A 27,712-nucleotide genomic window follows, 5' to 3' on the forward strand; every position below is an offset into this window, starting at 1 on the left:
GTCGGCAGCGACGCATTTACGCATATCATCTTTGAAGCTTCGTCACGCTGTAATTACATCACCCACATGCTGCTGGTTGGTCTCGTTTGAAAGTGCGGAAGTTGATGTCCACACCAGTTTTTATTTGAAGTCAATCGGCCAAGAAAAACGGGAGATAATGTCATTTGAGTTTTATAGTTTTATTGCACTCATAAATATGCATTAAAACGCTGCATGGACCATGTATCCATCTCCATATTTCCATAATTTCTTGTCCTTTTTCAAAAGCGAAAGCAGCACAAAAGACTACTTATCTCAAGAGTCGTTGTGATGTCAGGAAGGACGAACCGAATGTGATCATTTTTAATAAATTTCCGAGCGAGGCGCCAACTATTGAAAGGGAGGCATGCGAAGCAAGCAGCAGCCGGTGTCGTGCCGAAAAATGCACAACACCAGATGGTTTGAGCGAGCGACTTTGAAACGTGCAGAATGAATCTAAAACTACATTTAGCACAAGGTAATGCATTATTTCATTAACTCAAGGAAGAAGATGAGTCGTATTTGTCGTTGTTTTCCTCTAATGAATTGGCGTCTCGGCGAGTAGAAGTGACAGTAGAGCGCAAACGGCGAAAGAGTAAGCTGTGTGACGTTGTGTGTGACGCAGCTCCGTGACCTGTTCAAGACGAAGCTTTATTGAGTGCACAGAAAAAATAAATAAATAAATAAAATAAACTTTATTGGGCCGCATGCCTGAAAAATTTGAATTGAACTACTTGTCAATATTTTTGAAAATACTTTTTTTCAATGTTATATATATTTTTTCTTCACTATAATCTTTTCAATTTTTATGTAGATGTGTGTGCAAGAAGCTTGATTGCATGTACGTATATACTTTTGATAAGGTGACGGGTACAACACCTAACTTCACAAAGAGATATCTTCCTAACCCTTTTTGTGTTAGATGATATATATAAAATTTTTTTCTCACTATTTTGCACACTATATAGACTGTTTTGACCATAGTATGTGTAAAGGCCAAAAACTATTCAATCTTATTTTTTTCTATTGAATGTTTATCCTAACAAGTTGAATAAATATTATCAAGCTTCAAAACGGTTGGTCGAGCATGTTTGGTTGTCAATGGGACGTCAACATTACAAATTTTGAAAAAATATTTTGGGATTTTTTTGTCTTTTTGGGTCCAAAATGTGGATTATAATTGGTCAGTGAAGAAAACAACAGTTTAGACACGAAGTTCAAGGTGTCCTGAAAAAAGGGACCCAATTTGACCATTGTAAACAATTTTTTCTTTGAAATATAAAGGCAACATCAAATGCATGCAAATTCGGCCAAAATAGGCTTAGGTGTTAAAGGGTTAACCCTTCGCGTGCCAGTGCTGACATGCGTGTCATAGGTTGCTGACCCCTGTAATCAATAGCTGCTCGCAATGAAGAAATGCTTTGCTGCCCGCAATGAAGAAATGCTTTGTTTATTGTGCTTACAAAGAAGGAAGTTTTGCTTGAAGAAGCCTTGTAGACTCTTGCCTTCACAAGGTCAAAAGGCAACAACTAGACAGTTTTTGCTTTGCTGGAATGTGCTGACACACATGTATTAATCCCACCTACATGCATGCACATAGCCAACCAAATTCATAGAGGTGTCGCTCGCTGTGCTCCCCAACCCTTTAGGGTTGGCACCTCTCTTGTTACCAGGGCTGTCCTGAATAAAAAGAGAGGGGAAGGAGGTGTTTTTTACAACGATTGTTGAAGCTAATTAGCATCCTCTTTCTCCTTGCAAGCTTTTCAACTAAATTAAGTGACTTCTCTCCTTATTTTGGGTAATATAAATGTCTACCCAAGGATTCATATTTGAACTTGACAATCTCCGTCCAGAACAGCGCAATCCTAGGAATAGCAAAGAATAGCACACAGGCCTCTGGTATAGGAGGAGATGAGGAGAGGGTGAGGGAAGAGTTTATATAATACAGTGGGGCAAATAAGTATTTAGTCAACCACAAATTGTGCAAGTTCTCCCACTTGAAAATATTTGAGAGGCCCGTAACTGTCAACATAGGTAAACCTCAAGCATGAGAGACAGAATGTGGGGGAAAAAAAACAGAAAAACCACATTGTTTGATTTTTAAAGAATTTATTTGCAAATCACGGTGGAAAATAAGTATTTGGTCAATACCAAAAGTTCATCTCAATACTTTGTTATGTACCCTTTGTTGGCAATAACAGAGGCCGAACGTTTTCTGTAACTCTTCACAAGCTTTTCACACACTGTTGCGGGTATTTTGGCCCATTCCTCCATGCAGATCTCCTCCAGAGCAGTGATGTTTTGGGGCTTTCATTGGCCAAAACGGACTTTCAACTCCCTCCGCAGATTTTCTATGAGGTTGAGATCTGGAGACTGGCTAGGCCACTCCAGGACCTTGAAGTGCTTCTTACAAAGCCACTCCTTTGTTGCCCTGGCTGTGTGTTTGGGATCATTGTCATGCTGAAAGACCCAGCCATGTCTCATCTTCACTGCCCTTGCTGATGGAAGGAGATTTTCACTCAAAATCTCTCGATACATGGCCCCATTCATTCTTTCCTTTACACGATCAGTCGTCCTGGTCCCTATACAGAAAAACAGCCCCAAAGCATGATGTTTGCACCCCCAAGCTTCACAGTGGATATGGTGTTTCCACCCAAAAGTTCTATTTTGGTTTCATCTGAACATAACACATTCTCCCAGTCCTCTTCTGGATCATCCAAGTGCTCTCTAGCGAACCGCAGACGGGCCTGGATGTGTACTTTCTTCAGCAGCGGGACACGTCTGCCAGTGCAGGATTTGAGTCCCTGGCGGCGCGTTGTGTTACTGATAGTAGCCTTTGTTACTGTGGTCCCAGCTTTCTGTAGGTCATTCACTAGGTCCCCCCCGTGTAGTTCTGGGATTTTTGCTCACCGTTGCCGCATGGAGTCCCAGATCGAGGGAGATTATCAGTGGTCTTGTATGTCTTCCATTTTCTAATTATTTCTCCCACAGTTGATTTCTTTACAACAAGCGTTTTACCTATTGCAGATTCAGTCTTCCCAGCCTGGTGCAGGTCTACAATTTAGTTTCTGGTTTCCTTCAACAGCTCTTTGCTCTTGGCCATAGTGGAGTTTGGAGTGTGACTGACTGAAGTTGTGGACAGGTGCCTTTTATACCGATAATGAACTCATTATCGGTATACCTGTTTTAACTAAAACAGGTGCCATTAATACAGGTAACGAGTGGAGCCTCGTTAGAAGAAGTTAGACCTCTTTGACAGCCAGAAATCTTGCTTGTTTGTAGGTGACCAAATACTTATTTTCCACTCTAATTTGGAAATAAATTCTTTAAAAATCAAGCAATGTGATTTTCTGTGTTTTTTCCCCCACATTCTGTCTCTCATGGTTGAGGTTTACCCATGTTGACAATTACAGGCCTCGCTAATCTTTTCAAGTAGGGGAACTTGCACAATTGGTAGTTGACTAAATACTTATTTGCCTCACTGTATATAATCAGAAGAACATACTGTAGTTCAGTGTAGCCTCGACATATGATCGCTTCGACACACGATCTTTTCGACATCCGACGTAAAATTTGACTCGCCATTTGTTTCTACATCCGACGACATGCTCGAAATACGACGACATGACAGCGCCGCAGATAGACGAGTAGCGGATTTTCTTGTGAGCGAAATCAACACACGTTTCAAAAAGGTTGGCACAGGTGGTGAAACAAGGAAAAAGTTGACGCTTACCATTGAAATGAAGATGCAAATGGAAGAAATATATGAGCGTGGGGTGCGCATCCGCGAAATGGCTTGGCAATACAGCTGTAGAACGTCTACGATCTCCACGGTCCTCCTCCGTTTGCCAGTCTTTATCAGTTAAGGTGACAAGTATTATTGTGGTAAAATCGCCAAAGAAATCGCCATCTTTGTCAGGTTTTTATCAATTATTTCAGAACTTGTCCAACACAACATGCCGACGGTCCGTCGCAGTCGACGGTGTTCTCAACAAAACATTAAAAGTGAAAGTAAACTCTCAACTGCACCGCTCCCCTCTTTGTCACGTCAGTGACGCGGTGCGTTCTGGTACAGCATGTTAAACAATTCCGCCATAGTAGAACCAGATTCGTTACATGATTGCAGGAATTACTGTTATTATTTTATCATTGCAATATTGTATTAAAAATGTATTTGTTTTGCTATGTGTAATTGCTATCTGTAATTGTACCACCAGTATTTATTAAGGGGTTAGTGTAGGTTTTTAGGTTGTGGAATGAATTAATAGAATTATAATGCATTCTTATGGGAAAATCCTACTTGACAAACGACCATTTCGACTTACAAACAAGGTCCTGGAACAAATTAACTTTGTATGTAGAAGTACCACTGTACTGTGACACAAAAGATGGTTGTAATGACCAGTCAGGACAGTAGGGGTACTGTTAGCCTATCGCCTTCTGTGTAAAACACATTCGTGTCTGACAAAGCGGTGACATCTGGCAAGACACCAATATTGGAGGATTCTTGTTAAGGCAACACATTTTTACTGTCCATTCATTCCTGTCCTGTATTTCAGGTTGGCTATGAGCACAAAAACACTGTAATTTTTACCACAAAGAATTCCAGGTCAAAAATAATTGATTTCGCTTTGTGTTGATATTATTATGGCAAAGGTTGGTGTTGAATTAGCAGCTATGAGAAGTCTCCTGTGCATGATGGTGATTAGCATTGTTTTCAGAACTATTTTGTAAGTTTTGTTATAGGAAAACGAGCACAAATGGTTGATCCCACTTTCATTTTGTACTGTGAATGTTGCGTTCACATATGGTTCCGTTAAATGTGGTTATGGTATTATGAGCTCTCATGTTATTGTTGCTGTCTGTTTGTTTACTAGCACGTTAGGAGTGCAGCTCGCTATATTTGCGATGTATGCTGTTCCACCACAGTAATGCAGTGACAGCAATACGATGTGCACAGTAATGGTATGATTAGTATACTGTCAAGTGTTACTCTGAAGTAAGAGAACTGGTTAAAGCAATATAGAATTTTATTTCAGAGTAATAAAGAATATTGGATGATTCTTGCAATGACAACATGTTTCTATTGTCCATTCATTCGTGTCTTGTATTTCAGACGATAATCAATGTATGCCTAAGATGTATCCATGGTCACGCAGGTCGCTGCGCAGCTTCTCGGCCAAATTATTGTTGTTGATCTTCTCCAGAATCCTGACGGTCTCTTCCAGAGTGTTCACGCCATGCAGCTTCACCAACTCTTCAGCAATGTACTGGCGGTTGGGGCTTTCACGTACGCTTAGAGGTAGGTCTGTGTAGAACTTGAAGGACTGGAAGTCGTCCGTCCCCAGGTCCTTCAGCGTTCTCAACAGCAGGTCCCTTTGTACGCTGTCCAAAGCCATCCTTCCTCGTAAATGCGTGAGCGAGCGAGGTGACCGTCTATCGGGTATCTGCGGACGACAACTTTTATTGACCTTTTGACTTGAGATCGTAACCCATTAGACTGACGTGATGCAAAACCGGAGGTCAGGTCAATCTTTTTCATTCTTAGTGTTGGAGCTCCCTTGTCGCTTTGTTAGGTACATTGTGGCAGAAAATACCTGTATATATCTGACAACAAAATATACCAGAGTCGTTCTACCACGTGCAGTTAATAAGTTTCCAGACGTTTTTTTGTACAGGCATTTGAAATTGTCGTATCCGCTAGAAAATTCAATATGTTATTGCAATACTTCTTTTGAGATAACGGAACAATTTTTCTCAGTTCAAGTTCAAATCGCAGCTGGTGAATCTCACTTTAGAAGAGCGAACTGCAATAACATTTTGTTTTAAACTTGGAAAAACTCACAGAAACGTATGGTATGCTTCAGACTGCTTAAGGGCCATCTTGCAGTTTTTGAGTAGCACAAGAGATTCAAGGAAGGCAGGGAGTCTGTGAGGGATGATGAGAGGTGTGGGAGGATTTGGGAAGTTTATGGTGGGAGCGTGAACTCGGTCACATACATACATCTGGTTCCGAGAAGTGCGATAACAAGCAGTTGTCGGAATTTCCTGTGCAACATGATCTGCCAAATTCAAGTGAAGTCCAGATGTTTCCTGCTTTTGTTATTACGCAATGCTCAGGAGCGAAACTCTATATAATCATGCTCTCAAATACAATCTCTCTCCTTGCTACACCTGAAACCAAAGTGTCTGTATTTCAATGTTTATCCACGAAAATATCAGCAGAGGCTAAAATCCGTTCTTTTATCAGCCCCCACTTGACACACCCTTGGCACTGATGACAAATGTTAGCATGGTAACTATTTTCTAATTCTTAGCAGCCTAAAATAAGCCCTTGCCTGATAAAAGCTGAAGGATTCACCTACTTTATGAGCCGAAAAACTAATTGTATCAACCTTCTAACTGACGATCCAACAACTGACAGAACAAGTCGTACTCACGCGAGGCTCTCTTCTCGTCCTTGTTGTCGTCTCTTCGCCGTGTAAGTGAGTGACTCAAACACTGAGTCCGCAACGAGCCAGGCGTTGTGAGGACACACCCACACCGTGCAAATGTAGATAAGACTAAGGGGCGTCGAGTAAATTGTATAGTCTATATTTGGTATATTTTGAGACTGTTGCCCAATGCGTTATCCAGGACGGACAGGAAGAAGGGAGAGGCGGCGGATACATTTGATTTCAAACACGCATAAATATAGAGTTAACAACGAAGAAGCTGACAAAAGCGAAGGGTTAGGCACCAAGAAAAAGTAGAAAGTGTCAAAGGTTTGGGAGGATGTCAAGCTGAGACCAAGGCAAACAAGCTTTCATGTATTCACTGTATGCCAATACATGTATTCACAGCGCTTGCATAACACTAACCCCCACCCCACCCCCCCGCTCCACCAAAGGCACCGCGTTTACTTCGATAGCAGAGGAGCGATAGTCAGGACAAGGTAAAATTAAGTTAACATAGCGCTAATAAATAGGATTAATATTACTGTACCGTGCTGACGTAATGTTAGCCCTGCGGAGGGCTAGGTTTCAAATAATTATGACGACTGTCGATCTGTAGCTAACGTGTCTTTCATATTGGCTTTATTTAGGCCACAAAAAAAAAAAAAAAAAGCATTAAAACTTTTTTTTTTTTTTCAACAAAACAAGAAGCCCATTTCCACCAGTATAAAAAAAGTTTTTTTTTCCTTTTTTTTTTTTTTTTTTTTTTTAACTTACTGTTCCGGCAGTAGAAAAAAAAATTTTTTTTTTTTTTTAACTTGCTGGTGCCCATTTCCGCCACTGGATTTTTTTTTTGTTTTACTTCTCGGAGTCCTAACGCACAGGCTAAGCTAAGCTACTTGTAGGCTCCAGCCTCCAGCCAATGATGTAGATGTTGCACTCAAACTCAACGGCAGCCTTATCCGTGACTTTGTGAAAGTATCGTATACTTTTTCTCGACAAAATGAAGTAAGTGATGTGTATGATATTGTAGTTTTATTCACCCAACCATTGTGTACAGGTGCCGTGTCGCACTTCTTGTCGCAAAGTCAAACCAGAGGAACCCACGGAATCTCCAAATGGATTCAGGACGACGTAGATGAAGCTCTGGGACTTTCTGTACTGTGCGTCATTGTGTCAACTGAAAGCAGCTATATACATGGTTGGAAATGGAATGTTTTGATCACCGACCAGCTATGAAGCGCGGACGTACCCTGCCATGCGCCTTAAATCGAAACAAGCAGGAGAAAATAAGTTAATTTATGTGGCTCGCTGCTTTAGTTTCCAACTAAAAGATTGTACATATGTTCTTATCACTTTGTTGATCGTTCGTGGACAAACCTCTAACAATGTGTGCAGCCAGTGTTAATATAAGGTGTAGATTGATACGCCAGCCGGCCACGTGAGTGACAAAATGAGGCGAAATTACAAATACAGTGGTACCTCTACATACGAAGTTAATCCGTTCCAGGACCTTGTTTGTAAGTCGAAATGGTCGTATGTCGAGCAGGATTTTCCCTTAGGAATACATTATAATTCCATTAATTCGTTCCACAGCCCAAAAACCTTCACTAAATCCTTAAAAAATACTGCTGGTACTATTACAAATGGCAATTACACATAGCAAAACAAATAAATTATAAATCAAAATCGGTATAATAACAATCATAATAATTCCTGTATTAATGTAACGAATCGGGTTCTAATGTGGCGGACGTTTTTTGCTGACCCTGAACGCACCGCGGGGCTGACGTGCCAGAGACAGACCGGTGAGCTTGAGTTTCACTTTCACTTTGAATGTTTTCTTGAGAACACCGTCAATTGCGGCAGACAGAAGTTGTTTTTGTTTTGAATAAGTTGTGAAATAAATGATAAAAACGTGGCGAAGTTGGCGATTTCTCTGGAGATGTTACCACAATAAGATCTGTCAGCTTAACTTATAAAGACTGGCGAACGATGGTCGGAGGAGGACCGTGGAGATGTATTGCTGAGCCATTTCACGGATGCCCACCCTATGCTCATATTTTTCTGTCATTTGCATCTTCATTTAGAAGGTAAGCGTCAACTTTTTCCTTGTTTCACCACTTGTACCAACCTTTTCTGAAACCAGTGTTGATTTGTCACACAAGTCAAAAAATCCGCCGTGCATTCGTCCGCGGTGCTGCCATTGTCGTCGTATTTCGAGCATGTCGTCGGATGTAGAAACAAATGGCGAGTCAAATTTTACGTCGGATGTCGAAAAGTTTGTGTGTCGAAGCGATCGTATGTAGAGATACCACTGTAATATGACAGTTGCCGAATGCAGAAGTGCTGCAACGGATTTTGTTGTAACAAGCAAATACTACAAGGTATTTTTCACCTGGTTATAGTTAGAGCATTATGAGCTCGTCATCCATGTCCAATGTAAACACAAGTCGTATGTTCTTTTTTTTTTATTGCAGATATCATCACATTAAAACTTTTTAACAACATGATTCCATTGTTTTATTTATAAGAATTGGTGCATGCCCAATCAAAATTTATAAAGTTATTAGAAAAACATTAACGAAGGTGGAGCATAACTGGAGCCTTCCATCAGTCATCCACAACTTCAGGCAGCATGTAAGTAAAAAGTAAAATGCGCGTAGTCTCGAGATACCTGTTTGTCAATCAACGTACAGTAAGTGTGGTTGTGGGCACATCAAGTTTTCTTCGCTTGCCTAACAGCGTTTTCCACCTGCAAACACACAAAAAACTTGCACGTATGTACTTAAGGTAAGAAGCTCGTGCTTGACTTGATAAATGTTTTCCATTCCTTTATCGTTGGATAACTACGTTTAGCGAAGTTAATGTCTGAGCTGTGACGCAAAAAACAAATGGGTAGTCAAAATCAAAGTTCAAAGTTTGCTTTATTGTCAATTCTACCACATGTGCAAGGACAGACAGAGAATTGAAATTGCGTGACTCTCTAACCTCAGTGGCAAGTAAAAATGAAATAAAAGAAATATATATAGAAATTGACAACTGTACAATCTGACAATATCTATGAACAAGACACAAAAACAGGTGAATGGAAAAGTAGCAGAGAACATAATTGTACTGTCCTACGCAAACATTAGACGTACTGAGTACTACGAGCCTAGTAGTTAGCATGTGTTGTAGCAACATAATCATAATTACAATAATAAATTATTTCGTCTCCTCCACAATTTGTTCTTCAGCATTCTCTCCAGGGTCTGGAGTCTCATTTTCATATTGTGAGATTCCTCTAAAACAGCTATAATTTGACGGTTAGTGACTCACTTCTATGATGTCCATTGCCCCCTTCCAACCGTAGTGCGACACGGCACCTGTACACAATGGTTGGGTGAATAAAACTACAATATCATACACATCACGTACGACGTTTTGTCGTAGTATACAATGCCTTCACAAAGTCACGGATAAGGTTGTCGTTGAGTGCAACATCTACATCATCGGCTGGAGCCTACAGGTAGCTTAGCTTAGCTTGTGCGTAATGACTCTGAAAAGTATAAAAAAAAAAAACAAAAAAAAAAAAACGTTTTTTCCAGTGGCGGAAACGGGCACCAGCAAGTAAAAAAAAAAACCAAACAAAAAAAACTTTTTTTTCCCCATTGGCGGAAACGGGCAACAGCAAGTTAAAAAAATAAAATAAATAAATAAAAACTTTTTTTTTTTTTTTTTTTAGTGGCGGGAATGGGCTTCCATAGGAGGGATAAAGGTGTGAAATAAAAACATAATAAAGCTAACTGTTAATTTTAGCTCGGTTGTCATTGATGGATAAAACACCAAGTGGCACTGGTGCCTATTGTGCTCCAATACAGCAGGTATCATACATTTATTTTGAACACTGCAAAAACTCAAAATCCTATTAGGATTTACAAGTTAGATTTGAACCTAAAAATTAACTAGGACTTAAAAATAGCTAGACAGAAATCGAAATTCAATTGAACTTTTAAGTAATTTGTGTTATCAAGCGTAAATGACATTATTAGGTAAGATGTAAGAATTTTTCTCATAAGATCTTAAGTTTTTTGAATGAAAGCAGCGAATTAGTTTTTGTTTTTTTTCTAGTCACATCTGAGATGTACATTGTTGAAAACAGCCAACAATTGCATCTAATATAAAGACATTAATTGTCTTAAAACGGTTCAAGATTAAGTGAAATGTTTTGTTTTCTCTTGTATATTTATAATTCCTCTCTACAGGGAAAAAATGTTCTTTCTGAGTACTCGATGACTAAAATATTTTATAGCTGCAGCCCTAAAATATTGTAAGATTTTTTTTTCTTGCATGAGAAAATATGCAATGTTGCATCAGCCTTTTAAGGTGTTTACTGAGTGATCCCTACACTCTAAATGCAGCTCGTAGCACATCCTCTCAAACTCTCACTTATACTTGTTTGTCTCTCGTCGTGACGTCCTGGTTGGTTTAATTATTTGAAAATAATGTACTGTTCTTGTGTACGTTGTAACGCCTGGTAGGTAGGATGCGTGCATAAAAGTAACAAAAAGAGGACAAGCTGCCACTTATGCACATTTATTAACAAAAATGAATAAATCTACTTTGACCACCCGTCACTCGGAAGCTCAGCTGTATGCACACACGCGTTCCCAGATGAACGCCAACATTAAAGTAAACAGCAACAGAAGAAGAACATATTCAACATAAATAAAGTAGCGCCATCGTGTGGTGGATGTCGGGAGGAACACCACTTAAGGAGGTGACTGTTACAACGTGTATAATTATGGAGGTAGATTTGTGTCTTTATTATTCAATCAAAAAAAAAGTTGCTTCAATCAAATAAAAAGTTGCTTCAATCAAAATATATATTTTCAATCGAAGAAAACGTCACTTCAATCAAAAAAATGTGTTTAAATGCAAAAATAAATTTGAAACTCCCCAAAATATATTTGAAAACTATTTTTCTTCGATTGAAAAAAATTTTTTTTGATTGAAGTCAAGTTTTTTTTGATTGAAACACCATTTTTGATTGAAGTCATGTAATTTTGCGTTGGGACCACATTTTGGCTAGGACATTCGTGTCTTTATTATTCAATCAAAAATTAAGTTGCTTCAAACAAAAAATATATATTTTCAAAAGAAAAATCACTTCAATCAAAAATTTTAAAAATATTCAATCGTAGAAAAAAAGGTTTGAATGTGAAAAAATATTTGAGACTCAGAAATTCGCATTTGAACACTTTATTTTTCATTCAAACTGTTTTCTTTGATTGAAGCAATCCTTTTTGTGTTTGAACCATATAAGGGGTAGGACATTTGTGTCAAAATCATTCAATCGCAATAAAAGTTGCTTTAATCAAAAAACTATTTTTAATCAAAGAAAAAAATCATATGCAAAAATATATATTTTTTGAAAATATATTTTTTCATTTGAAATATATATATTTTTTATTGAAGTATCACTTTTTTTTGAAAAGCAAGAAGTTTTAAACTTTTTTTTTTTTCAAAGTGGAAAAAGTTTTGAACACACTTTTTTTTTGAAGTGGGAAAAGTTTTGAAGGCACTTTTTTTCGATTGAATCATTTTGACACAAAGATTCAACTTCAACGCTAGTTCCGGTGTGTTTGAGTGGCAGCTGATTGCGCCAATGACATAAAAGTATGAAGCAAGAATAATGGCCATTGGCCACCAGGTCTCCATCCAGCCATCGGAGTCTCCTGGAGTCCAAGCCGAATATAGGGCACTGGTACGGGGGTAGAACATCGGCATTTCACCGGAGTACCCGCAACGGCACGTTGCCCTGTCGCGGCACACTGGTCGGACCCCGATATCACCCCCCAGGCGCGGAGGCTGGCTGTCGAGTGGACGGTCCGCGAATGACACGACACTCATTCAAAGTTGAAGTGATGGGGCTCCAGGCGTGGACGCCGGCGACTCGCTGGTAGTCCACTCTCTTACTGGGCAGGCTAGTGTCGGGCCACTCGCCGACCACTCTTGTACCGGCGCGTCGCGGACCCTCCGGTTGGAACCGATTGCCAACCGTCACGTCAGGGCAGCGGGTGAAGTTCGCCGTGTTGAATCACATTAAGCAGTAGAGCACCGTACTCCGGTGAAATGCCGATGTTACACCCCCGTACCAGTGCTCTATATTCGGCTTGGACTCCAGGAGACTCCGATGGCTGGATGGAGACCTGGTGGCCAATGGCCATTATTCTTGCTTCATACTTTTATGCCACTGGCGCAATCAGCTGCCACTCAAACACACCGGAACTAGCGTTGAAGTTGAATCTTTGTGTCAAAATGATTCAATCGAAAAAAAGTGCCTTCAAAACTTTTCCCACTTCAAAAAAAAAAGTGTGTTACAAACTTTTTCCACTTTGAAAAAAAAAAAAAGTTTAAAACTTTTTGGTTTTCAAAAAAAGTGATACTTCAATAAAAAAAAATATATATTTCAAATAAAAAAATATATTTTCAAAAAATATATATTTTTGCAAATGATTTTTTTCTTTGATTAAAAATAGTTTTTTGATTGAAGCAACTTTTATTGCGATTGAATGATTTTGACACAAATGTCCTACCCCTAATATGGCTTGAACACAAAAAGGATTGCTTCAATCAAAGAAAACGGTTTGAATGAAAAATAAAGTGTTCAAATGCGAATTTCTGAGTCTCAAATATTTTTTCACATTCATACCTTTTTTTCTATGATTGAATTTTTAAAAATTTTGGATTGAAGTGATTTTTCTTTTGAAAATATTTTTTTGTTTGTTTGAAGCGACTTAATTTTTGATTGAATAATAAAGACACAAATGTCCTAGCCAAAATGTGGTCCAAACGCAAAATGACATGACTTCAATCAAAAATGGTGTTTCAATTAAAAAAAACTTGACTTCAATCAAAAAAAAAATTTCAATCAAAGAAAAATAGTTTTCAAATATATTTTTTTGAGTTTCAAATTTATTTTTGCATTCAAACACATTTTTTTTGATTGAAGAGACGTTTTCTTTGATTGAAAATATATATTTTGATTGAAGCAACTTTTTACTTGATTGAAGCAACTTTTTTTTTGATTGAATAATAAAGACACAAATCTACCTCCATATATAATCATAAAAACAAGTGCTGCGTTCGTTGGTTTGGTGGCACTAGACAGAATGAATCCTTTAAGTCTCAGGTCATCATTGTAAATTTGAAGCTGTTGTTTTTTTTTTTGTGTGTGTGTGTGTGTGTGTGTGTTTTAAACATTGCCTTTCACGGTCTACATGTTTTTTTTTAAAAAAAAAGAAGAAGAAAAAATGTATATCAGCCTCAAATTTGGGCTTAAAAAATGTGTTTTGGTTATTGGCAATTGGTTGAATTTTTTGGGGTGTTAATATCGGCATCGGCACTTGAAAATCCCATATCGGTCGACCTCTCCAAATGGGTTTTAACAGCACATTTTAATGTAAAAAAAAAAAGGATATTCACAAATGGAGTATCATCGTAGGATAGGAAATAATAATACCCTGGTACCGTATGCGCACACGAAATAAAAAATATAAGCACAGTAGTGCTAATATGTTTATTTCAATTTTGAAAGGTGGAGCATAAAATGTCCTCCAATTCAGGTATGACCCATCTATTTGAAGGTACCATGTCATATTATACATAGAAATGCTACTCTGGTAAACACTTCCTGGCATACGTAGAAATGCTACTCTGATGAAGTATACCTGCGCAAAATCAAACATAATGGACTGATAGCACAGTTGTTTTTTGTGTGTGGATAATTGAAAATGTGAAGGTGGGGCATGAATTGTCCTCCAATTCTAAAATGACCCACTGACTACTGTTGTAACATACGCAGAAATACTATGAAAAGTGCTAATGTATGCTTGCCCGATAGACGCAGCTATCAGACTGGCGTACGTGGATGCTACTCTGAAAAAGCATGCTAGTCTGGCAGAACACCGGGACAGTCTGGTACGCCGTAGTGGTAAAAGATTCGGTATGGCATTTCATTAATGAAAATAATCCCCCCCCCCCCCCCCCCCCCGAAAAATAATAAATTCCATTTGTGGTCTTTTTTCATTTTTATGAGCGAAAAGTTAATTTTTCTTTTCCAATGGCATTTTAGTAGCAATGTTTTTTTCAACTGTAGGGTTAATGCTATAGCTAGGGCTAGGGTTACAAGTGGTAATTGTTTGTGGGTTAGGTCATGCCATTGTCGGTCACGTACGTCGATGCCAATGACGGCCATGTAAATCGATGGCATATATGCAATTCCATTGAAAGGAAGTTACCTACCTGTATTCATCGGAAGTGACTCGATATTAAAAGGAAGTGACATCAAAATGCCCCCAAATCAACAGTAATTGACCCGATACCAACAGGAAGCCACCCCGAAATACCCCCAAAATCAACAACAAGTAACCCAATATCAACAGGGAGTGACCCCAAAATCAACAGGCAAGTTTACTGACTACCACAGTAAGGCTATCCACAATTTGTCCTGTAATTGCATATTTTAGACGCAATAATTATTGGTACTTTTTTTTTTTTTTTTTTTTTTATAAAACATTAATCATTATCGTTTTCTTCATATAATTATACAGTTATAGATTAATACAATGCTGATGAAAGCTCCATAAAAGAAATTAAAAAACAGATATACTCTTAGTATGGCCCGATGTAACATTCTAAAATAGGGATTTTATACGGCGGAAAACACAGACAAGGCTGAAAAAGCAGTTTCTGCTCTTGCACCCGTCTTTAAAATAAACTGCAGTATTTTAAGTCAAAAGAACTGTTGTGTTTGATAAAACAATATATTTATATATATACATACATATATGCTGCCATAGCAGATTCACGGTGCATTAAGTCCCTGAACTATTTTTAATTTGTCCGTTTTACGCCGGAAACCGCCGTTTATAGACGTCGCGCAACGGCTTTAATTTCAACCGAGGCATAAAAAGAAGGTAAGTAATTGTATTTATTATTCGAAATGTCTGTCATTTTTAGCTTAGAATCATTGAATGATGCTAATATTTAGTAAAAACAGAAAAAAACGACTTTAAAAAATTATTCACTCGCATATTTTAAACTTTTAAACAAATGACGTCACAATGAAAAAAATAGCGTCTTGTAAATAAGTCACAGATATCTACCTCATAACTATCGCTTAATTGTATTTTGTTTGTTACTGTTGCAGTTAGCCCATTATCTTAGATGATAAATAACAGATCCAAACAAAGAAAAATTGAGAGAGAGAAAAAAAAAAAACGTTTTAAAAGGTAAATAAATGAAAATGAAAATCTCGACCACTTCTTGATGTCTGCAATAGTGTTGTATCGCTCGTGAAAGATTCCTTCTTTTTGAACGAATTGTTTGGGTGAATTAGTTCGGAGAGACCGAACTAATCACCTTCTGCACTGATTAGTTCTATGAAGTCGGGGCTTGCTAGCTGCGTGGGAGGGCGTTGTGCAAGTGGCAGCGTCTTCTGACAATGCGCACGACCAATCAGACGCCAGCCTCATTGCGGGCAGGGGAGGGAGCGGAAACAGAATCGGAGCGTCTGTCACTCACTTCCACGTGTTGCCAATAAGCAGACTAGGACCTACCTCTTCCAGTTCCTTAATGTAATTTCATTTTTGGATTTGTCGTTGTGTTTTATGGTCTGTTTGTTTTTTTTTTGCTATGTGATTTGCCGTTGTTTTTGAATTGTTTTTTTTGTTATATGATTTGCCGTTGTGTTTTTCCTTTTATTTTTTTGTTATGTGATTTGGTGTCGTCTTTTTCTATTTGTGTTTTTGTCATGTTATTTGCCGTTGTGTTTTTGAATTGGCCATTGTGTTTTTGAATTTGTTTTTTTGTTATGTGATTTGGCGTTTCGTTTTTTTGTTTTTTTTTTGTGTGATTTGCCGTTGTTCTTCCTTTTTTTTTAGTTATGTGATTTGGCGTTTCGTTTTTTTAATTTGTTTTTTTTTTTAGGTGATTTGCCGTTGTTTTTCCTTTTTTTTTTTTTTTTTTTTTTTTGTTATGTGATTTGGTGTCGTCTTTTTTTTATTTGTATTTTTGACATGTTATTTGCCGTTGTGTTTTTGAACCAGCCATTGTGTTTTTGAATTTGTTTAATTGTTATGTTATTTGGTTGGGGGGGGTTTCATTTGTTTTTTTGTTATGTGATTTGCCATCGTTTTGCAATTTGTTTTTTTTGTTTTGTGATTTGCTTTTTTTAATTTGTATTTTTGTTATTTGCTGTTGTGTTTTTGAGTTGGCCGTTGTTTTTCAATTTTTTTTTTGTTATGTGATTTGCTGTTTTTTTTTTTGTATTTTTGTTATTTGCTGTTGTGTTTTTGAATTGGCCGTTGTTTTTCATTTGTTTTTTTTTTTGTTATGTGATTTGAGGTATTGTTTTTTCATTTGTTTTGTTGAGTTATTTGCCGTTGTGTTTTTCAATTGTTTTTTGTTTTTTTGTTTTTGTTATGTGATTTGGCATTTTGTTTTTTAATTGTTTTTTTTTTTGTGTTATTTGTCACTGTGTTGTTGAATTTGCCGTTCTGTTTTTTTATTTGCGGTTGTGTTTTTTGATTGGCCGTTGTGTTTTGCACTTCAGGGCAACCGCATCAAGGCCACCGTACAGGGGCGTCGAGTATACTTTTACTGTTTATATTTGGTATATTTTGAGACATAATTGAGTAAAGTCGGTATCACAGCTTCTCCCCCGAGAGGAGTGCATTTCCTGCTTTTTTACTTTCTTTGGAGAATAGTCAAACACTAGAGCATGACCTTATACGGGTATTCTGAGCCAGTGGCGGTTCTAGGATTTTTCTGAAACAGGCGCTGAGGGGACGGGGTGGCAAAAATTATGATGACTCTGAAACGCAGTGTCAGCATTAAAATTAATTTACAAGATATCTGCTCAGATAGTAGCTTAGCCCATGCGTTTTTTTTTTTTTTTTTACAAATGTGCAGGTGTGGACGTAATTATTTTTTCCCGACGTATTAGGGCAGGATAATTCTTTTTTCCCGACGTATTAGGGCGGAAAACAAAGTATTTTATTTCTGAATTAAAAAAAACAACAACTGTTGTGTCTCATAGAAAAATATGTCTATATGCTGCCATAGCAGATTCATGGTGCATTAAGCCCCCCAGACTATTTTTAATTTGTCCGTTTTACCCTGGAAACCCACGTTTACAGACGTCGCTCAACCATTTTTGTTTCAACCCAGCCATAAAACGAAGGTAATTATATTTATTATTCAAAATGTCTTTCATTTTTAGCTTAGAATCATTAATTGATGCCTAATATTTTGTTTAAAAAAAAAGATTTTTTTTTTTTATGTCGGACGCTCCGTATGCAAGCGGGGAAAGCAGCACAAAGCCAAAAAAGTGCACCAGAGTGGTCAAAACAGAGACTTATTTCAACGAAACAAAGGAGGGTATAGTGTTGTGTCCTGTCTCTTCAGTGCCAAGCTTGGCTGCACGCCGGCAGTGAATGAACATCTGAAGCGCCGTCACCTAGTTGTAATTCTACAAGACGACAGGTGCTGTCAGATTGTAAATCCATCTAACTAACTAACGACATGTTTTAATGCCTGTTGCGATTAAAACATGAGTCCATTTAACGCACGTTAAATAAAAATGAGGGCGGTCATTTTCACGGCTGTTTTATCACTGCGTGCGTGCATATACACGTGCGTGTTGGTGGCATATGAGACTCCAGTTCTTTTCACAGATGTTTATTGGTCATCAACACGCCGTAGAATTAAAGTTCAGACATACAAAATAAGGAAACCGATCTATATCAAACACTGAAAAATCACTGCTTAACAGCATTTGCAAACAAAAAAAAAAGGGGAAAAAAAAGATTACTGACACTACATAAATGACAAAAAGAGCTTTTTTTGTGGAGTGTTAATCTTACTGTTAGCGGATTAGCGAACGTACTTCCGGTGAACATTTCAAAATAAAAGCACGTCATGTTTGTCATATAAATCAGGGGTCCCCATCTGCCGGTCCGTGGCGCATTTGCTACCGGGCCGCATAGAAATAATAATTTAATAACGACCGCATTCTGACAGAAGTATCCCTGTGCCCCTGCTTAACACACCAATATCCATGTCTACTCTAGATATAATACTACGGGATAGATTAAAATGTCGTCATAGAAATCCATTGATTGGACTGCTAGCAGTACATCTTGTTTGTGTATATAATATATCTATGTGTGCTTCTCCTGGATAATAACGTATTGCTAGGTCGCGGGCGCAGCACATTTGTTCCCGGAAATAATTAGCCCCCACACGAGCAAAGATGACTGGAAAACAGACGTCTTTGGAGATATTTTTACGGCGAAAAGGGCACCTGACGAGCCTACAACCTCAAAGACCCATGAATGGCGAAGGAGTGGATTCGTGACCCATTTGTGAATAAACCAAGTGATTCAAGCATGTCTGTGCAACAGTAAGATCAACTTGTAGAGATCGCAAATGACGGCGACCTTATTAAAGGGGCTGTAGCGGCAAAGGGGGTGTGAGACATCAATAGAACCGTTATGTGCCAAGATAACAAATATTGATAAAGTTAACAAAAAAATCAATCACATTAATGAGCAATTATCGAAAATAGATCGAAAATGACGAACATTACCGAAAGTGTTCCGGAAACAGCCGAATGGGGCGGAGACGTCACGACAAGTGATTGACAGTCGAGGCGGAGCTAGGTGCCATTGTTTTTTAACGACGAGAGAGTAGCGTTGGGGTTTGTTTGACCAAAACATCACAACAATGGTTCAAAACTGCTGTGCTATGTGGTGTACAAATAGTTATTTATCGGAATATAGTATCCATGAGTTCCTGAACGCGAAAAAAAAAAGCTGGACGACACAGAAAATGGGTAAAATTCGTCCGTGCAAAGAGGGCTAATTTTCTAGACACAGCCTCCGGCACGCTTTTCTGTGGTGCGCATTTTCCAACTGAAAGCTTCTCGAACTATGGACAAGAGAAATCGGGTTTTGCTAAAAGATTGCTGCTCAAAGGAGATGCGGTGCCGACCATACAGGCACAGCCACCTAAATGTCCTGAGATATCAAGAGAGAGGACGATGACTGATAAAGGAGGCTAAAGCTAAGCAAAGGAGGGGAGCAGCCAAGCTCGAAATGGCCAGAGTGAGTACTCTTTTATGATAAAAAAAAATGTCACGCATTGGATACAGGACTGGACACATGTATAAATTATCGTTCGTAAAATATATAGAACAAATCATTTTTATTTTATTTTATTTTTTTAAACCTGTCCTGTTCAGCTGTTTGACACAGAGAGCGGAAGTCTAAGTGCCCGGATTCTGAACAGTTTTAATGTTTCACATTGAGAGTCTGACATACTCCCATTGTGATCATTCAAAATACCTTTTTATTATGACAAAGCAGCGAACAGGAAGGGATTATGGGGGTACAGAAGAAAAGAAACACAAGAGAAGAAAGAAAAGAAACACATACACAAACAACAACAAGAAATACATTGAACATCTAAACTAGTTACTAATATGCTGGTGCTATCGTCAGCGAGATGTATTTCCGGTTTACACCATGTGGGGGCCTATTGGCCAGTGAAAGAGGAGAATGGGGGTGGGGGTGTCTATAAGACTATAAGCTAAGTGATTGAAAGGGGTAAAGTGTACACAAATCAGTCCTGTGATCTAGAACCCAGTAATCGTGTGAATCTCTCATGAGTGTAAGCTCGTTGGCGACCAACCCTACGCCGCCGCATCGCCAATCCCGGCACCGGAACCCCCAACCTGAGCATGCCCTACCACATCCAGCAGCCCTACCAGGCGCGCAACAGCCACGCAGACGGGCGGAGAAACCGCGCGGGCGCCAACCCAGGGCCACGGCCCCCACCCAGCCAGCCCGGGGGGGGCCATGCGCAGCCCATCCCTCCTCCCGCCGCCCAGCAAAGGAGCCATCGTCCCCCCCCCGGGACCCAGGGTGGTCCCCCGGGCAACCCGCGCGCCCATCAACCGGCCTTCAGGGATAGCAGGAGGGGACGCATCACCAACCCCACGCCTACACCCACCCCCGCCCGCCCACCCGGGCCACGAGCCACAGCCCCCCAACCGGCACGGTACGCCACCGGACCCCCAGCGGTCCACCAAGCCCCAGGCAAGGCAGGGTCCCCCGCCGGTGCAGGCGACACCCCGCTGATACACCGGCGCCCAGCCAGCGACCCGCGATGGAGCGCAGGGCGGATGCCCAGCCAGAGAAGAGAGGGGAAGGCGGAGGCAGGAGAACGCCCAGGAACTGCCACGGGGCGATGCAAGATCGGAGACCCGACCCCCCAACCCACTCCCGCGGCCGGCAGCCGAGGCAGAGGGGAGGCCACACCCCGGGAGCCACGCCATATAGAAAAAGTGTGGGACCCACCTACTACCCTATTACTGTGGCTGCCACAGGGGCCTGTGGTGAGGAGGCAGCTGTGAGGTACCCCCCCCCAACAGGTCCCAACCATCCCACAACCTTGGTGTGTGGTGCATTAAAAACAGGGGGGAGTCGGGCTGGGACTGTAAAGCCCCGTCCCAACTCTCCCCGGAGAAATGTATGAGCATGTAAGTGCCAGGGTGAAAAATATTTACAGTGCCGAAGTGGGAAGTGCGTGAGTTAAGAGGCAGGCTCCCGCGGGTGTGGCCCCGTCCACCAGAACCACCGGCCGCAGGGCGGAAGAAGCGTCAGGGCCCCGATCAATCCCCGCCCCAGACCACCCACGGCGCCTCCGCGACCGCCCACCGCCCTCCCACCCACCGAGCACCCATCGCGCACTCCGAGCAGGCGCCACACCAAGCGCCGGCGACCAGGGGACGTCCACCCCACCGGCAAGGGACAGCAAGCCTCACCCTAGGCCCGCGGGCCCCAAGAGAAACAGACCAAGGGGAGGGAAGCGCAACCCCCACAACCCACCCCCGGGCCAGGAGGGGCGCGCGGTATGACACCAGAGGGCACCTCCCCGGCACCCGGTACAGGAAGATGTGGCTGCGGCCGGGCGGGCCTGGGAGGGAACCAATGTACCCAACTTCTGATGGCTACTTTCAGCAGGACAATGCGCCATGTCATAAAGCTGGAATAATTTCAAACTGGTTTCTTGAACATGACAATGAGTTCACTGTACTCAAATGGCCTCCACAGTCACCAGATCTCAATCCAATAGAGCATCTTTGGGATGTGGTGGAACGGGAGATTCGCATCATGGATGTGCAGCCGACAAATCTGTACCAACTGTGTGATGCGATCATGTCAATATGGGCCAAACTCTCTGAGGATTGCTTCCAGCACCTTGTTGAATCTATCCCACGAAGAATTAAGGCAGTTCTGAAGCCAAAAGGGGGTCCAACCCGTTACTAGCATAGTGTACCTAATAAAGTGGCCGGTGAGTGTATATATATTGTTCTATCAAACACAACAGTTCTTTTGACTTAAAATACTGCAGTTTATTTTAAAGATGGGTGCAAGAGCAGAAACTGCTTTTTCAGCCTTGTCTGTGTTTTCCGCCGTATAAAATCCCTATTTTAGAATGTTACATGGGGCCATACTAAGAGTATATCTGTTTTTCAATTTCTTTTATGGAGCTTTCATCAGCATTGTATTAATCTATAACTGTATAATTATATGAAGAAAACGATAATGATTGATGTTTTATAAAAAAAAATAAAAAATAAAATGTACCAATAATTATTGCGTCTAAAATATGCAATTACAGGACAAATTGTGGATAGCCTTACTGTGGTAGTCAGCAAACTTGCCTGTTGATTTTGGGGTCACTCCCTGTTAATATTGGGTTACTTGTTGTGGATTTTGGGGGTATTTCGGGGTGGCTTCCTGTTGGTATCGGGTCAATTACTGTTGATTTGGGGGCATTTTGATGTCACTTCCTTTTGATATCGAGTCACTTCCGATGATTACAGGTAGGTAACTTCCTTTCAATGGAATTGCATATATGCCATCGATTTACATGGCCGTCATTGGCATCGACGTTTATTATTTTTCGGGGGGGGGGGGGGGGATTATTTTCATTAATGAAATGCCATACCGAATCTTTTACCACTACGGCGTACCAGACTGTCCCGGTGTTCTGCCAGACTAGCATGCTTTTTCAGAGTAGCATCCACGTACGCCAGTCTGATAGCTGCGTCTATCGGGCAAGCATACATTAGCACTTTTCATAGTATTTCTGCGTATGTTACAACAGTAGTCAGTGGGTCATTTTAGAATTGGAGGACAATTCATGCCCCACCTTCACATTTTCAATTATCCACATACAAAAAACAATTGTGCTATCAATCCATTATGTTTGATTTTGCGCAGGTATACTTCATCAGAGTAGCATTTCTACGTATGCCAGGAAGTGTTTACCGGAGTAGCATTTCTATGTATAATATGACATGGTACCTTCAAATAGATGGGTCATACCTGAATTGGAGGACATTTTATGCTCCACCTTTCAAAATTGAAATAAACATATTAGCACTACTGTGCTTATATTTTTTATTTCGTGTGCGCATACGGTACCAGGGTATTATTATTTCCTATCCTACGATGATACTCCATTTGTGAATATCCTTTTTTTTTTTTAAATTAAAATGTGCTGTTAAAATCCATTTGGAGAGGTCGACCGATATGGGATTTTCAAGTGCCGATGCCGATATTAACGCCCCAAAAAATTCAACCAATTGCCTATAACCAAAACAAATTTTTTTAAGCCCAAATTTGAGGCTGATATACTTTTTTTCTTCTTCTTTTTTTTAAAAAAGCACGTAGACTTTGAAAGGCAATGTTTAAAACACAAACACACACACACACAAAAAAACAACAGTTTCAAATTTACAATGATGATCTGAGACTTAAAGGATTCATTCTGTCTAGTGCCACCAAACCAACGAACGCAGCACTTCTTTTTATGATTATACACGTTGTAACAGTCACCTCCTTAAGTGGTGTTCCTCCCGACATCCACCACACGATGGCGCTGCTTTATTTATGTTGAATATGTTCTTCTTCTGTTGCTGTTTACTTTAATGTTGGCGTTCGTCTGGGAACGCATGTGTGCATACAGCTGAGCTCCCGAGTGACGGGTGGTCAAAGTAGATTTATTCATTTTTTTAAATAAATGTGCATAAGTTGCAGCTTGTCCTCTTTTTGTTACTTTTATGCACGCATCCTACCTACCAGGCGTTACAACGTACACAAGAACAGTACATTATTTTCAAATAATTAAACCAACCAGGACGTCATGACGAGAGCTAAACAAGTATAGACCCTACTCACCTACGTCACAAAATGGGCGTGTCGCTGCTTCCGGCCACCATATTGTACCTCTTTTTCAGACTTATTCTCATTGATTTCAATTAGTCGAGCTAGTTATAGAGCAATTCATGGAAGCCCCGGTGTTATCTGACGCTGTAAACTCATTGGATCCGTTGCATAAAAGGCGTTACGTGGAAAAGCTTCAGTTTATCCATTCGCCAGATCCGTATTTGATGCCTAAATCGATGTTTTTCGACCCGCTGGCTTCGCCTGACATCTGATACCCACACAAAATCAGCCTATTCTCACGAAAGTTTGAAAAACTTTAAGAGCTTGGAGGCTTATAAATGCTACGTTGCTGGTTAGGTGAAACACGTCCTCGCACACGAAAATTCGGCAGGAATCTTGTGCTCGGAAGGTGAGTTACGAAATTTTCAATTCAAAATCTTTTGTTCTTGCTAACATCCACTGTCAAGTCTAATGTATTTCATGTCATTTGTCAATGGAGCTAGGGCTTTTAATGTTTATATGGTTTAGCGATAGCACTAACTACATACATACGTGTATGTTGTCGGCGATTAGCCTAGCAATGATCTTAATTGTGGTTGTCAGCCAAAACCCTCTAAATATATATTTAATGCATCTTACCAGATATAAAATGACTACTACATAATCTGTGGTAGTCGTTTGGAGCCCAATTTTCTCGTCGAATTGCAGCAGTCAATCGCGGCCTCCTCTTCGAGTCTCTTGGAATACGGTAAAAATTCAAGTCTCTCCGTCTATCTTCTCGGTTTTTGCAACCGACCGCCACACACGACTTCACCATTTTGAGTATTAATGTTGACGAGCAGTAAAACGTGCAATAATAGGAAGAATTTACGAAGCGCTAATGCATTTCTATGGCAAGTATGCGGACATCATGGCGCGGGGGCGTGGCTGTGACGTCACGTGAGTAGGGTCTATAAGTGAGAGTTTGAGAGGATGTGCTACCAGCTGCATTTACAGTGTAGGGATCACTCAGTAAACACCTTAAAAGGCTAATGCAACATTGCATATTTTCTCATGCAAGAAAAAAAAATCTTACAATATTTTAGGGCTGCAGCTATCAAATATTTTAGTCATCGAGTAATCGGAAAAAAACGTTTTTTTCCCTGTAGAGAGCAATTATACATATACAAGAGAGAACAAAACATTTCACCTAATCTTGAACCGTTTTAAGACAATTAATGTCTTTATATTAGATGTAATTGTTGGCTGTTTTCAACAATGTACATCTCAGATGTGATTACAAAAAAAAAAAAAAAAACTAATTCGCTGCTTTCATTAAAAAAAAACTTAAGATCTAATAAGAAAAATTCTTATAGCTTACCTAAAAATGTCATTTCGCTTGATAACACAAATTACTTAAAAGCTCAATTGAATTTCCATTTCTGTCAAGCTATTTTTAAGTCCTAGTTATAATAGGATTTTGAGTTTTTGCAGTGTTCAAAATAAATGTATGATACGTGCTGTATTGGAGCACAATAGGCACCAGTGCCACTTGGTGTTTTATCCATCAATGACAACCAAGCTAAAATTAACAGTTAGCTTTATTATGTTTTTATTTCACACCCTCATCCCTCTACTATGGAAGCCCATTCCCACCACTAAAAAAAAAAAAGTATAAAAACTTTTTTTTTTTTTTTCCAACAAAACAAGAAGCCCATTTTTGCCAGTAGAAAAAAAAAGTTTATTTTTTCTTCTTACTTCTCGGAGTCCTCACTCACAAGCTAACCTAAGCTACTTGTAGGCTCCAGCCGATGATGTAGATGTTGCACTCAACGGCAACCTTATCCGTGACTTTGCATCGTAAGGTATCGTATACTTTTTCTCGACAAAATGAAGTAAGTGTGTATGATATTGTAGTTCTATTCATCCATCCATCTATTGTGTACAGGTGCCGTGTCGCACTATGGTTGGAAGGGGGCAATGGACGTCATAGAAGGGAGTCAGTGCACAGTTCTGTTGTTTGTTTGTTTGCAGCTGCAAAACGCTGTTAGGCAAGCAAAGACAACTTGATGTGCCCACAACATCACTTGCTGTACGTTGACTGACATACATCGAGACTACGTGCATTTTACTTTTTACACATGCTGCCTGAAGTTGTGGATGACTGATGGAAGGCTCCAGTTATGCTCCACATTCGTTAATGTTTGAGTAATAACTTTATAAATTGTGATTTACAGACCTTTTGCACATGCACCAATTCTTATAAATTAAACAATGGACTCATGTTGTCAAAAACTTTTATTGTGATCAATATCTGCAATACAAAAGAACATACGCCTTGTGTTTACATTGGACATGAATGACGAGCTCATAATGCTCTAACTATAACCAGGTGAAAAATACCTTGTAGTATTTGCTTGTTACAACAAAATCCGTTGCAGCACATCTGCATCCGGCAACTGTCATATTATTTGTAATTTCACCTCATTTTTGTCACTCACGTGGCCGGCTGGTGTATCAGTCTACACCTTATATTAACACTGGCTGCACACATTGTTAGAGTTTTGTCCACGAACGATCAACAAAGTGATAAGAACATATAAACAATCTTTTAGTTGGAAACTAAAGCAGCGAGCCAAATAAATTAACTTATTTTCTCCTGCTTGTTTCGATTTAAGGCGTATGGCGGGGTACATCCGCGCTTCATAGCTGGTCGGTGATCAAAACATTCCATTTCCAACCATATATATAGCCGCTTTCAGTTGACACAACGACGCACAGTACTGTGTGTGGTGCGTTATAAAAGGTGCTGTAATGGTGGGGCCTGCTGTGAGGAGGCAACCGTGATGTCACCATCTCCCAACAGGTCCCATCCGTCCCACATTCTTGGTGTGTGATGCATTAAAAGCAAGGGAGAGCTGGGACGGGGCCGTACAGTCCTGGCCCGGCGGAATGAATGAGTATGTAGGTGCCAGCGTGAAAGATATTTACAGTACAAAGTGAGGAGTGCGTGAATTAAGAGGCAGGCTGCCGCAGGCGTGGCCCATCCGCCGCGGCCCCGATCAACCACCGCCCCAGACCACCCCCGCATCCGCCCACCCCTCCCCCCGCCGCAGATGTCTTGAGGAAATCTGAAAGTTACTTTTGAAAGATGATATGGATATTAAACCGGTTATAGTCAACATTTTCAAATGGATCAAACAACGTACCATAGACTTCACCATCAGTTGAAATGACAGCTCCTACAGATATTGCGCCAAACCTTCCCGTAGGGGCCCTACCCAGGCAGAACGTTGAGTTGGTTTTTACTGTGATAAACACGCGATGTGTTCTAACGCCGGATTTAGATGGAAACAAGACAAAGGTTTTACTGCATACTAGCAGGCAGGAGTGTCTCAAGAGTCATTTGGTCGAGGATTCAAGGTAACTATTATGTTAAATAGCACCGTGCATGCTCTTTCAAATGTTGTGAAAAAAATCAATGGTTAAATTAGTGTAACTTTGGCTTGAAATATTTATGTAAAATCAATGATAACTGCAATTTTTTTTTTATTGTAACCAAGATTCTAGACTGTTTTACATTCATATCTACAGAAATTCTGCGATTAACGCATTTCACGCAAGTTTTTCAACCTAAAAAGCTCTTTGCTTCGTGACAGCCGCAATGTTGGATTACACAATAGCGTAACTTTTGCTTGAAATATTTACATAAAATGAACGATAACTGCCGTTTTTTTTGCTTTTAACCACAAGTCATAGGCCCTAAAGGGCTATGTGAATGTTGAACGACGAGTGCTCGATAGTTGACAAAAAGTGCTCAGGCAATAGTGACATTGGAATTCAGTTAGTTCAATAAGTTGTACATGGTACATAGAAATATGCTAATTTTTCCTTTCTTTTGATGAATAATATTAAAATGATTTTGCATGTCTTTGATTTGAAAATTGAGTGATTGGATTAGCTGTTGAAAACCTGCGTCAAAATTCCACTAAA

The 27,712-nt window shown here is 40.0% G+C and overlaps 1 protein-coding gene and 1 long non-coding RNA gene across 2 annotated transcripts; one reads left to right on the forward strand and one right to left on the reverse strand.

Moving 5' to 3' along the window:
• Nucleotides 1-9,059: 9,059 nt before the first annotated feature.
• LOC130920865 (THAP domain-containing protein 1-like) lies at nucleotides 9,060-24,605 on the reverse strand. Its single transcript, XM_057844383.1, has 3 exons — nucleotides 24,380-24,605; nucleotides 9,774-9,820; nucleotides 9,060-9,207 (listed from the first exon to the last, which is right to left on the reverse strand). The coding sequence occupies exons 1-3, from the start codon at nucleotides 24,555-24,557 to the stop codon at nucleotides 9,172-9,174; spliced, it is 261 nt and encodes an 86-aa protein (XP_057700366.1). The 5' UTR covers nucleotides 24,558-24,605; the 3' UTR covers nucleotides 9,060-9,171.
• On the forward strand, nucleotides 23,793-25,937 carry LOC130920887 (uncharacterized). Its single transcript, XR_009064241.1, has 3 exons — nucleotides 23,793-24,149; nucleotides 25,521-25,584; nucleotides 25,668-25,937. It is a non-coding gene; the product is annotated as an uncharacterized LOC130920887 (long non-coding RNA).
• Nucleotides 25,938-27,712: the final 1,775 nt, after the last annotated feature.

This window comes from Corythoichthys intestinalis, chromosome 1 (assembly GCF_030265065.1).
Source record: "Corythoichthys intestinalis isolate RoL2023-P3 chromosome 1, ASM3026506v1, whole genome shotgun sequence".
Classification (NCBI taxonomy): Eukaryota; Metazoa; Chordata; class Actinopteri; order Syngnathiformes; family Syngnathidae; genus Corythoichthys; species Corythoichthys intestinalis.